The following is a 13,881-nucleotide window of genomic DNA, read 5'->3' as shown; positions in this document are numbered from 1 at the left end:
CCCCGTTTTTTTTTTATCATCACACCACTATTTAATTGTGCCTCTGGTGAGGCAAGCACTAGGTCCATCCCAGTAATCTCTCCAAAACATACAAAACAGCTCAAACAAATGTAAACTCCAACAAAGTGCAACTGGACTTTACCCCAAAGTCTCTCAACTAGATGTACATCTGCTCCCTGCAGACCTCTTTGTTTACACTATTATTTGATGAATCATGTTGTCTGAATAAACGTCATGTTGTGATACAGAAAACCATGTGAAAGAACAGAATACACAGTAATACATTTGCTATTTTTATTAAAGAATGTTTGTTTTTCAGAGAGAAAAACTTTTTGCTGAAGTCTGACTGAGAATACAAGTATAAGAGCTACAAGGTTATTTCATTTATTATTAGTTTAGAACTCAGGATTCGTCCATCTAAATTAAACAGTATTTTGGGCATCTTATCTCTCATCTTATCTAACAATAATAATTATTTTCTGTACTCTGACAGATGATCTGTTTTAGGCTAAATTCATTGTATTTAGCAGTAAACCAACATTCAGCTGAAAATAAGATTCCCAGATTTCAGATGGACTTTCTACAGCTGTGAGACAGTGAAGTCAGAGAGCTCCCCCTGCAGGGCAGACTGGAATGGTACAAGCCAACATTCCACACTAGGGGCAGCAGCAAATCTGTAGTCTTTGGCAGAGCTCCTATAATGAGACAGAAACATGTCATTTTAAGAGTTTACATAAAAGTGGAACAAGTGATCAATTAAAATTGTTCCGTTTCCTTACAGCGTTGCATCAACTTCCTGGTCATTGATTTTCAACGTTGATCCTTGGAGCTCTTCATACTGAAGATCGTTTTTTCCTTGAATATCAAATATAAGAATATAAATATGAACATAATATCCTGAGTCACTGTCAGTGCTGCTTTCTGCTTATATATTATTATGGCTAATTATCTAACATACTTGAAGAAACCCTTAAACCAAGCTATGGACATCTTTACCCCTGTCCCCCTGTTCCTGTATTGATTTAAACAAAGATCCATAGAACTAGAATTTAAGTGAAACTTCTGAGTTTAAGTCTGACTTTGTTTTTGTGCAGTCTTACCCAGAATGCCTCTAAAGTTAGAATCTTTTCCTGGTTTATGAACAACGGGCCACAGAAAAACATCTCCACTGTTCTTATGAATGAGGACAACGACGCGTACAGTTCCCATGGTGACGTCTAACTCGTTGGTCCTTTGAAATATTGTCATGCTGTGGAAAGAGACAATGATCCATTAGTTGATAATGCCGTGTCCTGCACTCAGCGACTCGGTTTCAATGAAGACATTTTAACACTGACATTTAAGTACTTCAGTTATTGTTAAGTCTTAAGACATCATTAGAAGGAAGACTGTTAGATATTCAGACTTCAAGGGGAGGTTTAGTCCATCGCTTTGGTGCCAGAGGAGAGAAGAGCTTTGATGCATGCCTTCTTTGTATCTTGAAAGACGGTGGGACCAGAAGACCATCGGAGAGAGCATGGTCCAGTGCAGTGCGTGATAGGTGTTTAGATGTAAGTGGGTGCCGTTCCATTTTTTGGCATTGTACTGTAGGTAAACTAGAGGAGCGCAGTGGACGGAGCATAGCAATGGGTCGGTGTGGGAGAACTTTAGACGGTTTAAACGAAATTGTGCAGCTGGTTGTCAGATGGCACTCGGTGCAGTAGTCTAGTCTCTAAAATTGACAGGGAACTGAATAGATATGGACAAATACTGTACTTCTGATACTGTAAAGTAGGAATCATCTTGAGGGTCTCAGGATAGCAGTGCGAGAGGAGAAGGACAGATGGTTGTCTACGGTTACATAAGGTGGTGGACAGTGACTGAATGTGAGATTGTAAGACTATGCTATCCGTGTTTAAATTTATGCCAGACATGCTGAGCAAAAACATGAGTGTCTGTGGGGGGACGGAGAATGAGTTGTGTGTCAGCCAGAGATAGATAGGTATGAATACCTGTATGAGAATATGAGCTCACCAGGAGACTGACTATAGAAGTAGAATAGAAGAGTACCAAGAATTAAGCCTTGTGGGACTCCAGTGGAACGTTGACATGGAGCGGATTCCCTCCACATCCCCTATTGAGTTCTTGCCATGCAGCACCACAAGTTTGGTTGTCCTATCAGCATGTAGCATCTTAGTAATGACCACCAATGTACTAAAATAATCTTGCCTATTACTATTGAGGATCTGATTGCAGAGTATTTTATGCACCGAAACCTTTTTTGCTCTGCTACTATTTGTTGATTTTGGCTCCTAATTCCCACAATCTTGTCCAACTCTATCAGCCCCCATGCTGATTATCAGACATGCTCTTGCAGCAGATGGTGTTATTGTGAAAACCTCCATGGTCAAGGATTTGATCCCGCACATTGGGATATTTCATTATTTCTGTGTGTTGTTTCATATTTAACATAACACATCTTTCAAACCAGTACAGTTAAGATTAGTTCTTACTTCTCTGACTCATGACTGCTGGGCTCTGGCTGCCCCCACATGAACTTCACACTGTTCTCTCCTTCAGAGAAGACACTTTCATTGGGACTCACGAGAAGCTTGGCTGTTTTATAATGAATAGCAACTAGCGTAAAGCCTTTTTCTGAGAGTTGCCCATTTATAGAGATATCTAGGGGAGAGAGAGAGAGAGAGAGAGAGAGAGAGAGAGAGAGAGAGAGAGAGAGAGAATGTTATACATTATCCCCTAAAGGGACTTTGAGATCACATTGATGCTGTTTTTTAGTGTTAAGGAAACCAGGATCATAGTATACTTGAAACAAAGCGTTTATCACTTCTCATAAAATGGTCATGTTTTTTTTAGCTACTTATAATGTAGTGCTGTAAAACTCAATGCTCTTGAGACCTATATTTGCTCCACCCCTGAATGCAGATCTCATTTCACAGTGGCAGCTGATTAACAGTAAACTGATAAACTATTAACAGTAACGTTAGCATTTTTTTAGTTGGCTTTATGTCTCTATAAATTAGATAAATATATTCATGAACCTTTTTATGAATCAGTTTGCGAAGTCCTGCAGCATTTCATTGCACATGTCCCCCTGTAATAATACGACAAATAAACCTTTTGAAACGGTTATATTTCCCACCTGATGAGCCGTCCAGAAAGAGTCGGAGTTTGTGTCCTACAGGCGTGTCGTAGCAGATCTGTTTAGGCTGAGCAGAAATTAAGAACCTCACAACACTCACTGCAAGAGAGAATGGATGAAGGATGATGACATGCTGCACACTGATGGGCTGTGATTAAGATGCATTAAATGCAGATTATCTGAAATCTCTGATCGGACCTGCAGGGGTAGTAGTGCGCGGAGGTTTAGGCTGCCTCGTGAATGTTGGCATGGGATCCTCTGGTGGAAAATGGCATTAAGAATGCATTAAGAAAAGAAAATTTGTCAAAAGGAATGAGACTTCCATAAAATTGTTATAAATATGGATTAATTTTCTGTTTAACTGTTTAATTTGTTTTACCGCAGAGCCAATAATCACATATGTACTGTGTAACCTAGTGCACATCCTCATATAAATCAAGGATAACGTGAGCATTAAAAGAAATCCAGCATGATCAGTGAAAGCATTTTATGTGCCACGAGAGACGTTGGCAGCTCCACAGACCTTGGGTGGAGTGGCCATTCATGACTGCACCCCACCCCGTGAGGGAGGCGTCCGTCATTAGCGTCACGCGGTGACATGGAGCCCCCAACACGGGGCCTTGGGACAGAAACAGCCAAAAAGGTGGTTCTCTGTGCTGGAGAGAGCACGCTTTTGCTGGCGTTTAGCCGAAACCCAAGCACCTTCATGCAGGCGAGGACGACATATCGATGATGCAATGCCCGGCGCTCCGACTGAGCCAGAATCAACCAGTCGTCGAGGTAATTTAAAATGTGGATGCCCTGGAGTCGCAGCGGGGTCAGTGCTGCGTCGACGCATTTTGTGAAGGTGCGGGGCGAGAGTGCTAGGCTGAACGGGAGGACCCGATATTGGTAAGCTTCGCCCGAAAGCAAACCTCAGGAACCTCCTGTGTGCAGGAAGGATGAAAACGTGAAAGTAAGCGTCTTCCAGATCTATTGTGACGAACCAGTCCCCTGACCTGATCTGAGTCACGACCTCCCTGAGGATGAGCATCCTGAACCTGAGCCTCCCGAGAGAGCGGTTCAAGGAGTGTAGATCTAGAATGGGACGCAACCCGCCATCCTTCTTCGGAACGATGAAGTACGGGCTGTTAAAGCCTGAGTCGCGAAACGAGTGGGGGTCCTTTCCTCAGGAGTGTGTGCACTTCTTGTTCCAGGACCAGAGCCTGCTCGGGTCCCACCAGGGTGGGACACATCCCGTTGAAACGGGGAGGAGAGAAAGCAAACTGAACCATGTAGCCATCCTCTATGGTCCGCAGGACCCACCGGGAGACTCCTGGCAGCTCCTCCCAAGCTGTCAGAAAGTTCCTCAGGGGAACCATCCCCTCAGGGCTGGCCTCTGACCCACTCAGAGCAGCTGGGGCCAAGCCCTACAGCTGATGGCGCCTTGCGAGAGGCGGCGGACCCTCCCTCTTCACAGCGAACCTTCAGGTGGAAAGATGGGGAGCGAACCGCTGCAGGGAAGCCACGCCCTGAAGCACCGGCCTCCATGATGTGAACGGCCGGAGCCACGTACTGCGGCCGTTGACACCTCCTGAGAGGCGGCAGGCCTCCCCCATCCGTACTGAGACTTTGGGCGGAAGTGGAGGGAGGTGCCCGCTGGAGGGGGGGCCATGCTCTGGAGCACATCCTGTGGCAGAGCCAACGGCCTAGCTCCCCGGTGGTGCAGGGGAGGGATGGACACCGTCACGTGAGGTGTGCCCCATCCCCCCAACCGTAGACCGTCAGGATCTACGCACCTCTGCCCGTTTGCAGAAGGCGAGGGTGACCCTCAGGTCACCCTGCTCCTTCCTGGGCCTAGAGCATCGCCTCGGGCCCTTAGGCCTCGCCCGCGGAGATCGGGTGGCCATGCTCTGTCTCTGGGCTTCGCAGTGCCTGGTAGGACCAGGCTGGCCCCACGAGATCGCAGCCGACTGCTTTTTAGACTCCTGGAACTTGTGTACGACTGCCCTTACAGCGTTGCCAAACAGTCCAGGAGGAGCCATCGGTGTGTCCAGTAGCACAGCTCGATCCTTGTCCGGGAGGTCGGACAAGGTGAGCCACAGATGCCTTTCTGTGGCCACCAGGGCCGCCATGGACCGCCCAACGGCATTGCGACGCAAATCCTCAATATCAGCGGTCCCGGAGCTAAGTCCCTCATCCAAATACCGTAGCCTGGTATGCCTGCAACACACCCATGCAACACACCAGGAAACGCTCATCCAGCTTACTGGGTGTGCGCTGCTTCTGCTGCTCCACCGGCCAATCTAAATCCAGCTTGGCTACGGCTTGTGTCACGACCTCAAGGAGCTCCTCATACAGCACAGGCTGTGAGGAGCCCACAGGCTCGCTAGCATTCATCAGCTCTCCTTCCTCGGAGGGAGAGACATGTAATGCTGTGCTGCTCGCACCGGGAGAAGGAACAGCCATTGGGCCTGCCTCTCCGAGAGAGCCGGAGCTCGATTCAGCAGACGAGGCTGGAGAGGACTCATCCGCCTCCAATCCCGCTGCTAAATCGACCTGCGAGCCCCATGAACGCCGGAGCCATGAGGGAGAGCGCTCTTCTCAAAGAGCGCTCACCGGGAGCGAAGCGTGCGCATAGCCATGTGGCTGCAATGCAGGCAATCGACTCCTTCGAGAGCCGAATGTGCATGCTCTACTCCCAAGCAAACAACGCATCGATCGTGCGAATCCTTCCCGGTAATAAAACGGGGACACGAAAAAACACACTTTCGGAATTTTGGTCTGCCAGCCATCACTCGATCAGAAAAACAGCGCTTAACTGAATGAGCAGAAGCTAGCGTCTTGTCCATCTCACAGCCATTTGTAGCTTCCTGTTTACGCGACGTCACACGCCGATGACGTCACGTCTCAACGCCTATTGGTCAGATTACACATGTGGTTCAGAGCGCGGTCACGCAGGGGCATTCCCATAGCGTTTCGACGCAGCTCGAGTTCCGAAAGGGAAATCTCATTTGTCCCCGGGGATATTAATGAGTTTCTACCGTTGCACCATCGAAAGCATCCCGACCAACTCCATCACCGTATGGTAAGGAGGCTCCACTGTGTGTGAACATAAAGCCCTACTCTTTTATATTTATTCACTGTACCCCTATATGTCCACACATCTCTGCACTGTTATAGCCTTTATATTTATTCACTGTATACGCTTTCATATATACCACCTGCTGTAAATATGCTAGATATTTTTCTGCACTTTTGCACAACTGCTACATTTTGCACTTCTGGTAGATGCCAAACTGCATTTTGTTGCTGTGTACCTGTACTATGCAATGACAATAAAGTTGTATCTATTTATCTATCTTTCTATTTTGAAGGGTTTTAAAAGGTTTTGTACCATGAAGAGGCTAAATTGAAGGCACTTGATTGTGTAATGTACAGAGCATCAATAACTTACCTACATCATCTTCAGTGAAACAAACAGGGAAAAATATCAACACATTTCTACATGTGGAATTATAAATGAGTAAAAACACTGTGTTCTCTTGGCATATGTATACATACCAGGGTACATGCGTGAAAGTGGATATTCTGCTTGTCCTGTTTGTTTTGGTAATGCTTGTCCTGACTGTATGCGTATACTTGGGTATCTTTGTCGAATTGGGTGTCCTGGTTGTCCTGGTAGTCCTGAGAATGAGTGTAGAAGTGGGTGTCTTTGACCTGGGATTCCTTGTCGACCCAATAGAATTGGGCCATGTGCTATAAAAAAGAGCCATGGAAAACCATTAAATTGTTTTAAAAAAATGCTAAATAATATGAATAATGTTAATTTTAATTTTTCTTTACAAAGACCCAGACTAACACCACCCCCATTGTCCCAGAAAAAGTATAAATGTGTTCCCTTTACAAGTGTTCACTTTTCTCTGTCATTTTTCTCTTGTGAATATTTTGTAAATGTGTAAAACTTTCTTTGTGGTTCCGTGACCAGAGATGACCTGATAAACGATAATCTGATTTAGAAACGATAATCCATTCTTTTCTCATCAAACTCATTTCTAATTTTGTTTATTGATTATATTCCAGTTAAAAGTCTGTATTCCTTTACTCATGTGTATAAATGAATATACTAACAATCATGATTTAGAAATGAACATGCAGAGTAGTCTAGGGCAATGTCTTGTGACTTATCTGTGCATGCATCAGGTCCTTTTTCCTGAAACAGTGCTGCATCTATTACAAAGCTGTTAAAAACTGGACTAACAATTGGAAGCCTGTGAGTTTGAATCCCAGGTCCAAAAAGTTGTTGCTGCTGGGCCCCTGAGCTAGGCCCCTGAGCAAGGCCCTTAACCCTCTATTGCTTAGTTGTATAAAAATGAGCTAAAATGTAAGTTGCTGTGGATAATGTAAAGGTATATAAGACGCCATAAAATAGCCATTTCCTGTGATGGTTCTTAAAGTTTTATTTTGAAGCCCTGGATTTACATCAGTTTTTATTAGGGCTGGGCAAGTTAACGCGTTTTTATCTCGTTAACACATTAATTAATTAACGGCGAAAATTAGTTTATCGCGCGTTAACATACTTTTTATTTTGAAAGTCCGTTGCTCACTGCGTTTGAATACACATAGATAGATTGTAATAATACAACCGAATACAACACAAACCATGGGTCACAGGAAGGGTGGGATGTTTATCAGTAGGCTACTGGCTGCTTGGGATGAGCGTCATCACGCGTCTCAACCAATGAAAGCATTTGTTGTGTGCCTAAGAGAGCTACAGCGCGAAACAGAAAATATCTAGTGCGGACAGAAAAATGGAAAAAGGTACCGAAATCGTAATGGACATTTTTATTGTAAACCTCTTCCAGACCGTGGAGTTGATAGTATCACCGAAGTATCACTTAAATGCAATGCACACCGTTGATGCCAGCAAATCACCCACCCGTTTTTTACAAACTAAACAAAACGTTAATGGTTTATTTAATAGAACATGAATGTTTTAATGTTTTATTTATGCGTTAATGTTATATTTAATTTGATTACATTAATGTTTAAGTTAAGATTTACAAGAAGTGTTAACTGCTACTAACTTTTAACTGCTGTAAAAAAGCACTTTATTTGTTTAAAGTTTTGACAAACCAAATGTTATTGCACTTTTGTTCATACAGCAGTACTTTGAAAGAATAAAATTACACAATACGCTACTTTTGATTTCATTATTGAATTTTGCGCATGCTGTGATTAATCGCGATTAATCATAGAAAAATCTGGCGACTAAAATATTTAATCGTTGCCCAGCGCTAGTTTTTATATAACATTGTATAACCTGTGGAGTTATAAACACAGGAGTTATGTAAAATGTAATTTAGAGGTTTCCTGTCTGTTGAATCACTTACATGTACGTAATGAAGGCGAATGTTGCTTCAGTCTGTGATTAGTTGTGGGTGTCTCTGCACCTTCCTTGGGTTTGTGGGCGACTTGCGTCTCCTCTTCCTGTGGCTTAGTGACCACCATGGAGGTGAGCGGAGTCACAAATTCATATTTCAGAGAAAGATCTAGAGCTTTTTTCTTGGCTGCCTCTTTCTCGTGTCCTGTGAGGGCCACTCTAACACACACAAAAGCACTCGGTAAATGCACCATATTGTTTCTTTATGTAAAGCTGTAGACAGGGTGAACACTCACTCTTTCTCCAGGAGCTGTTTCACTGTAAGATGAGCCCACAGTCTCTGGATGAAGTTTTCATGTTGTGGTAATACATCAATGAGGTCTTTTGCCGACGTGGAGTCCTGGTACGTGACATTTGTGTTTTTCTGAAAATCACAGGAAAGAACAGGAAACACTTTCATTTGCAGTGCAGCTCAACAGAGCACAAGTAGGGGAAGGCTTACAGCATTGGGCTATGATTTCCAAATGACAAATAAGAAACAGATTGAGAGGGAAGTGGAATTGAAGAGCAGATCTGTAGTCATGGTAGCAGTGATGATCTTACTGAGATTGCGATGACTTCGGTTTGTAAAGTTTCCAGGCTGTTGTCTGTGATTTGTCCAGCCACCACGATCTCTGAGCCGTTATAATACTGCCTGAAGCTGGTCTGGGTGAGATTTGCAGCTCCGGGGTATTTCAGTTGGACATCGGTTAAGAGCGGCGTGGCCACTTCCTCATAGAAACCCTGAGCATGAAGGTGTGAAATAGATTTGAATCTTTGCCGAGTGACTGGTGTGTAATGGGATCTTCCTGAAAATAACTAACATGCCGTATCCCACCTGCAGCTGGAGGTCAGCATCTGAGTCCTCGTAGATCCTGCGTGCGACTCCATCATTTTCCTGCGCCATTTTCTCCAAGAAGTCAAACTTCACGTCAAATCCAAACCCCAGACAGTAAAGTGGAAATTTACCATCAATGGCCTTTTTAACATTGGCCTGAATTCTTTCTGTGTTTGTTTCACCTGTGGGACAAAAGTGTTACTATTTAAGTTTCTAATGGAGTAAATGAATGATGCTCAATCTTTAGATACACCGTCTTATATCTCTCACAGCCTTCAACGGCTTTGCTTCTAGAAACTTGAATTATGCCAGATTTAATAAGGTACCAACACAATCTATAGATTCGATACCTGATGTGGGGTCTCCATCAGTGAGCAGGATGAGGATGGAGGCAGAACCCTCTCTGGGGTTCCTGATCATTTCCACCCCCTTCAGCACTGCAGCGTTGATGTCCGTGGCTGAGGGAAAGTTCAGTAATGAGTCATATATAAAAGTAACATACAGTATATACAGTTCCATAGAACACAGTGCATTTTTATAGAAACCCAGAACTAAATATTTTACTTCAAAAACTTGTCAGCTGTTTTTCTACAATTCAGACAGAAACCTAAACGTTGTTGCATGTCGTGTTCACTAAGTCTTAGGCCACATTGGGTTAGATATGAAAACCGACTGTACCTCCTCCATCTCTAATGTTCTTCACAAAGTCCTTCGCTTGATCAACGTTCCTTTCTGTGGCTTGCAGAAGTTCAGTTTTCCAGACCCTTATTGTAGAGTCAAAGGTTATCAGGCCAAAGTAATCGTCCTGACCAAGATCTCCCAAAATCTTCAACATCGCCACACGAGTCTAAAATGGAAAACTTCACCATTATTTCAGACTCCATCTGTGTGCTGTCTGCATATACACATGAATCTTTGATGCCGGTCACAGAACGATAAAGTTTAAAGTTCTCCTACAGTGCAGTGAGTATCACGTCTACTCATGTTTACCTGGTCCATCTTTCTGCCATGCATAGAGCCGCTTCGGTCAATAATAAAAACCACATTTTTTGGGATTTGCTGAATATCTGTGGGTGCGAAGTAGTGAACGAAATATCCTCTCGATGCCTGAGGAGATGGAATCAGTATTAAAGTTAGCGAAATCTTTTTTCTCAATTGTTTTAACGCCATTATGATTTGTACGCTTCCATAAAATAAGTACCCTCAGTTGTCCATTTGGATTCGGTCTCTTCACGTCGTACTCAATGATCAGGTCTCCATTTAGTCCTTTTTTCCCACAGCACTTGGTCTGCTGCTCGCGAGTGGGGTAAAAGTTCACCCATGCCTGTACACACACACACACACACACACACACACACACACACACACACACACAAATGAGTAGGTGCTTTAATGTAATCTGAGACACACTGATCAATCAGTACACTGATATTCCTTGACAGAGGCTTTGATGTTGATTTGATGTTGAAGAGTTCATCATGTCTGAGCATAAAGTTTAGGTCTCACCTCTTTGGTAGAGCTGGCTAGAGTACTGATTACAGCATTGAACAGCTCCTGAGATTTCAGCCCTCCGTTTACCTCCAGGAAGGAAATACCTGGATCCTCATTAATATACACATCAATCTGTTTGGAGACACAATCTGAATGTCAGTGTTTGTACAGTAAGAAGTGTCCTTAGACTAGCAGTTGATTTTCAGGGTCAGCTTTAATGTTTAAAGCATCCGTCTGTCTGTCTGTCTGTCCATCCATCTGTCTGCCTGTCCATCTATCTGTCTGTCTGTCTGTCTGTCCATCCATCTGTCTGTCTGTCTGCCTGTCCATCCATCTGTCTGTCTGTCTGTCTGTCCATCCATCTGTCTGTCTGTCTGCCTGCCTGTCTGTCTGTCTGTGCATCTGTCTGTCAGTACATTTGAATACCTTGAAATCTGCCACAGGCTGCATCGGTTGGGCATTGATTTGTAACTTGTATTTGCCAAGCCGTCGCTTTAGCAGCTCTTCGTAGGTGAGTTCAAAGGTCACCTTACTGAGAGCCGCCACCGTCACCGAGGTTTTAAACTCCTCCAGCGTCCGTCCTACCGAGCTGAAGCCCACAACGATTAAGGCATTAATTACTACGTCCATAGCAACAGTAATGAAGCCTTACATTAACTTCTCTAATCAGTAATAACACAAGATTTTGAACTCAGCTAGCTGTATTAATTTACAGAGGACATACAAAGACTCCACACCCCTGTTAAAGTAGCAGGTTTTTGTAACGTGACAACATGAAACCATGATCTATTGTGTAGGAACTGTTCCTTACCTATTGTGTTCTCTGTATGCATGAGATCACATGGACAGTTCGATAAATTCGGTGCATTTTTGTGGTGTAAAATTGCCAGATAAAGATCTGCTGACTTCTTTTGATCAATTCTAAACCAGAAGAGTTTTTACATACAAAATGTGTTTAACTAAGTATTAGTTAAGGGGTGTGCAAACGTAATGGGTGGAACCAGGTTATCTTCATGTTTCTATTTGTTTTACAGTTGAATTTTCTTGTTGTTCTATATATTAAATTAAGAATAAAAACTGGACTAAAACCACTTTCTGATTGTGGCACTTGTGTATCTGTGCTACCCGACGATCCCGGCACTTTGTCCTCGGGATACTGCCGCACTGTACTGCTGCTCTGCCTCTTCTTTCTTCTTCACAACTCCATCGTATGTCTTTCCTTCTATGGTCCTGAGAAGACAATATTATAATCCACATAATATACTGTAAATCAATCCAGACAAATCTAATCTGTGGTTCAGTATCAGAGAAAAGGAAACTCAGTCAGAGGCGACCGGGCGAACACGAAAAACATTAAGATTAATAATCACTAATCTAGGAAAAATAAACAGGATCAGAAGTGTGCAGACTGCTGCAGCCTGAAACCGCTTGGTATCAATAGGTTTAAAAGTCTCGGCATATAAAGGAGGGATTAAACATAGAAACTAATCAGAGGGTTATGATTGTGATGTAAGAAGGAAATAATTGCATTGATGCTTGTTCACATTGACTTACATCCTGAATTTGGTGATGAAAGCATTTTTTGGTATCTTGACCTGGAAATGAACCTCTTTGGACTCATTGAGGCGGTTCGCCACACGGCTCGTGATGGTCGTGACGGCATAGCGGCTGTTTACCGTAGAATTGATGTGGAAGCTGTAGATGTCAACATCCCGTGACTGCGTTTAGGGGACAGTGAAATATTAATTTTAATACTAAAGATCAATTTAGTAACGTTGAATCATTTTCCGTTGATTTTCGTTCCTCCGTACGTCTGTTTACATCAACAGCTTCTTCTTCTTATTGTCGTATACTGTAAATTATCCTACATTATCTAAATCATCAAAGATCATTTGATTATCGCATAAACATTATACCACAATGTCAAATTATAATGACTGCTTTTTTTTTATTTCATTAAAAAACACACTCTCAAACCTACAGAGTACCTTTAGGACCTTACCTTCTTGGTTGGGGCAGAAATGACACAGATAGCTAAGATACTCAAGAGAGTTAATGGGATTGTGGCTCTCTCCATGGTGCGACTCGCACAGGACTGAAGGTCTTACACACCACACACGAGCTTAATAACAAATCCCACCCCCTCACGTTGTCAGTCTATAATCAACATCCGTAATGTCAGTGACCTCTTACGGTAAGGCCCTGGAATGTAAACTAAAAATTAATGTGTACTTAAAACTGTGAAAATAAAGAATGTTGATGGCTGTTTTGTTAGAATCAGAATCCAAACCAAACATGAAGTGCATGTAATATATTCTTCATATAATCATCACAAGACTTCTCTGGGTTGGTCAAAAGCCTCTAACCACAGGCTGATCATTTAAATAGTGCTTACAGACATTTTGATTCGAGACTCTCATTTAGGGAAAATGCATTAAACTCCTTTTTCTTTCTGATTGTCTGTTAATGACTTCCCACTTTCAGTATGTGATCCTTTTTTTTTGTGCCCATGTATTTTTGTTATTCGACATTATTTACAGGAGTTACTGTAGCTTAAAGATCTGCAGTGTGAAAGTCATTTAAGAAACAAGCAGGTGACCCACGGACCTTGGGCTCAGTTCTTACCTTCTTAACTGGCACTGAGGTGACACAAAGAAGTAAAGATCCAATGAAAGTTAATATGATTGTGGCTCGTGCCATGACGACCCACACAGCTGTCTACTCTCACAATTACACACACATTTAAACCATCTGGTTACTCCTTCTGCTGGTGGCTCCACACTATTTGTCCTTGTGCCCTAGGGGCACAAAGCCAAAATACTGTTTACTTAACACACGATTAATCAAATCTGTGCTGCTCTTCTGATTCCCAAAGATGAAAAACCCTTTCATTTCAGAACTTTTCATACTTTTGCTTCTTTATTGACATTTCTTCACAACATACCAGGAACAGAAGAAACAAGTTATTCAGTTGTTATTCAGGTGATTTTTCTTTTATCGTCACACCACTAT

The 13,881-nt window shown here is 43.0% G+C and overlaps 1 protein-coding gene across 3 annotated transcripts; it reads right to left on the bottom strand.

The window, feature by feature from the left end:
• Positions 1–280: 280 nt before the first annotated feature.
• Positions 281–13,646, bottom strand: LOC113637043 (inter-alpha-trypsin inhibitor heavy chain H3-like). Of its 3 annotated transcripts, none has more exons than XM_027137449.2 (20): positions 13,495–13,646; positions 12,424–12,587; positions 11,995–12,099; positions 11,296–11,458; positions 10,885–11,001; positions 10,580–10,702; positions 10,369–10,485; positions 10,057–10,225; positions 9,729–9,836; positions 9,379–9,560; positions 9,105–9,284; positions 8,798–8,925; positions 8,512–8,720; positions 6,683–6,877; positions 3,338–3,397; positions 3,140–3,238; positions 2,493–2,661; positions 1,101–1,249; positions 780–855; positions 281–695 (listed from the first exon to the last, which is right to left on the bottom strand). In XM_027137449.2, exons 1-20 carry the CDS (start codon positions 13,567–13,569, stop codon positions 581–583), a joined length of 2,703 nt encoding a protein of 900 aa, XP_026993250.1. In that variant the 5' UTR covers positions 13,570–13,646; the 3' UTR covers positions 281–580. The 3 variants fall into 3 exon arrangements, with proteins under 3 accessions (XP_026993250.1, XP_026993249.1, XP_026993251.1); XM_027137448.2 differs by lacking the exon at positions 13,495–13,646 and adding an exon at positions 12,872–13,029; XM_027137450.2 differs by lacking the exons at positions 3,338–3,397; positions 13,495–13,646 and adding an exon at positions 12,872–13,029.
• Between the last annotated feature and the right edge of the window lie 235 nt (positions 13,647–13,881).

The sequence above is a fragment of the Tachysurus fulvidraco genome, chromosome 2, assembly GCF_022655615.1.
Source record: "Tachysurus fulvidraco isolate hzauxx_2018 chromosome 2, HZAU_PFXX_2.0, whole genome shotgun sequence".
Classification (NCBI taxonomy): domain Eukaryota; kingdom Metazoa; phylum Chordata; class Actinopteri; order Siluriformes; family Bagridae; genus Tachysurus; species Tachysurus fulvidraco.
This window is presented reverse-complemented; position numbering and strand designations above follow the sequence as displayed.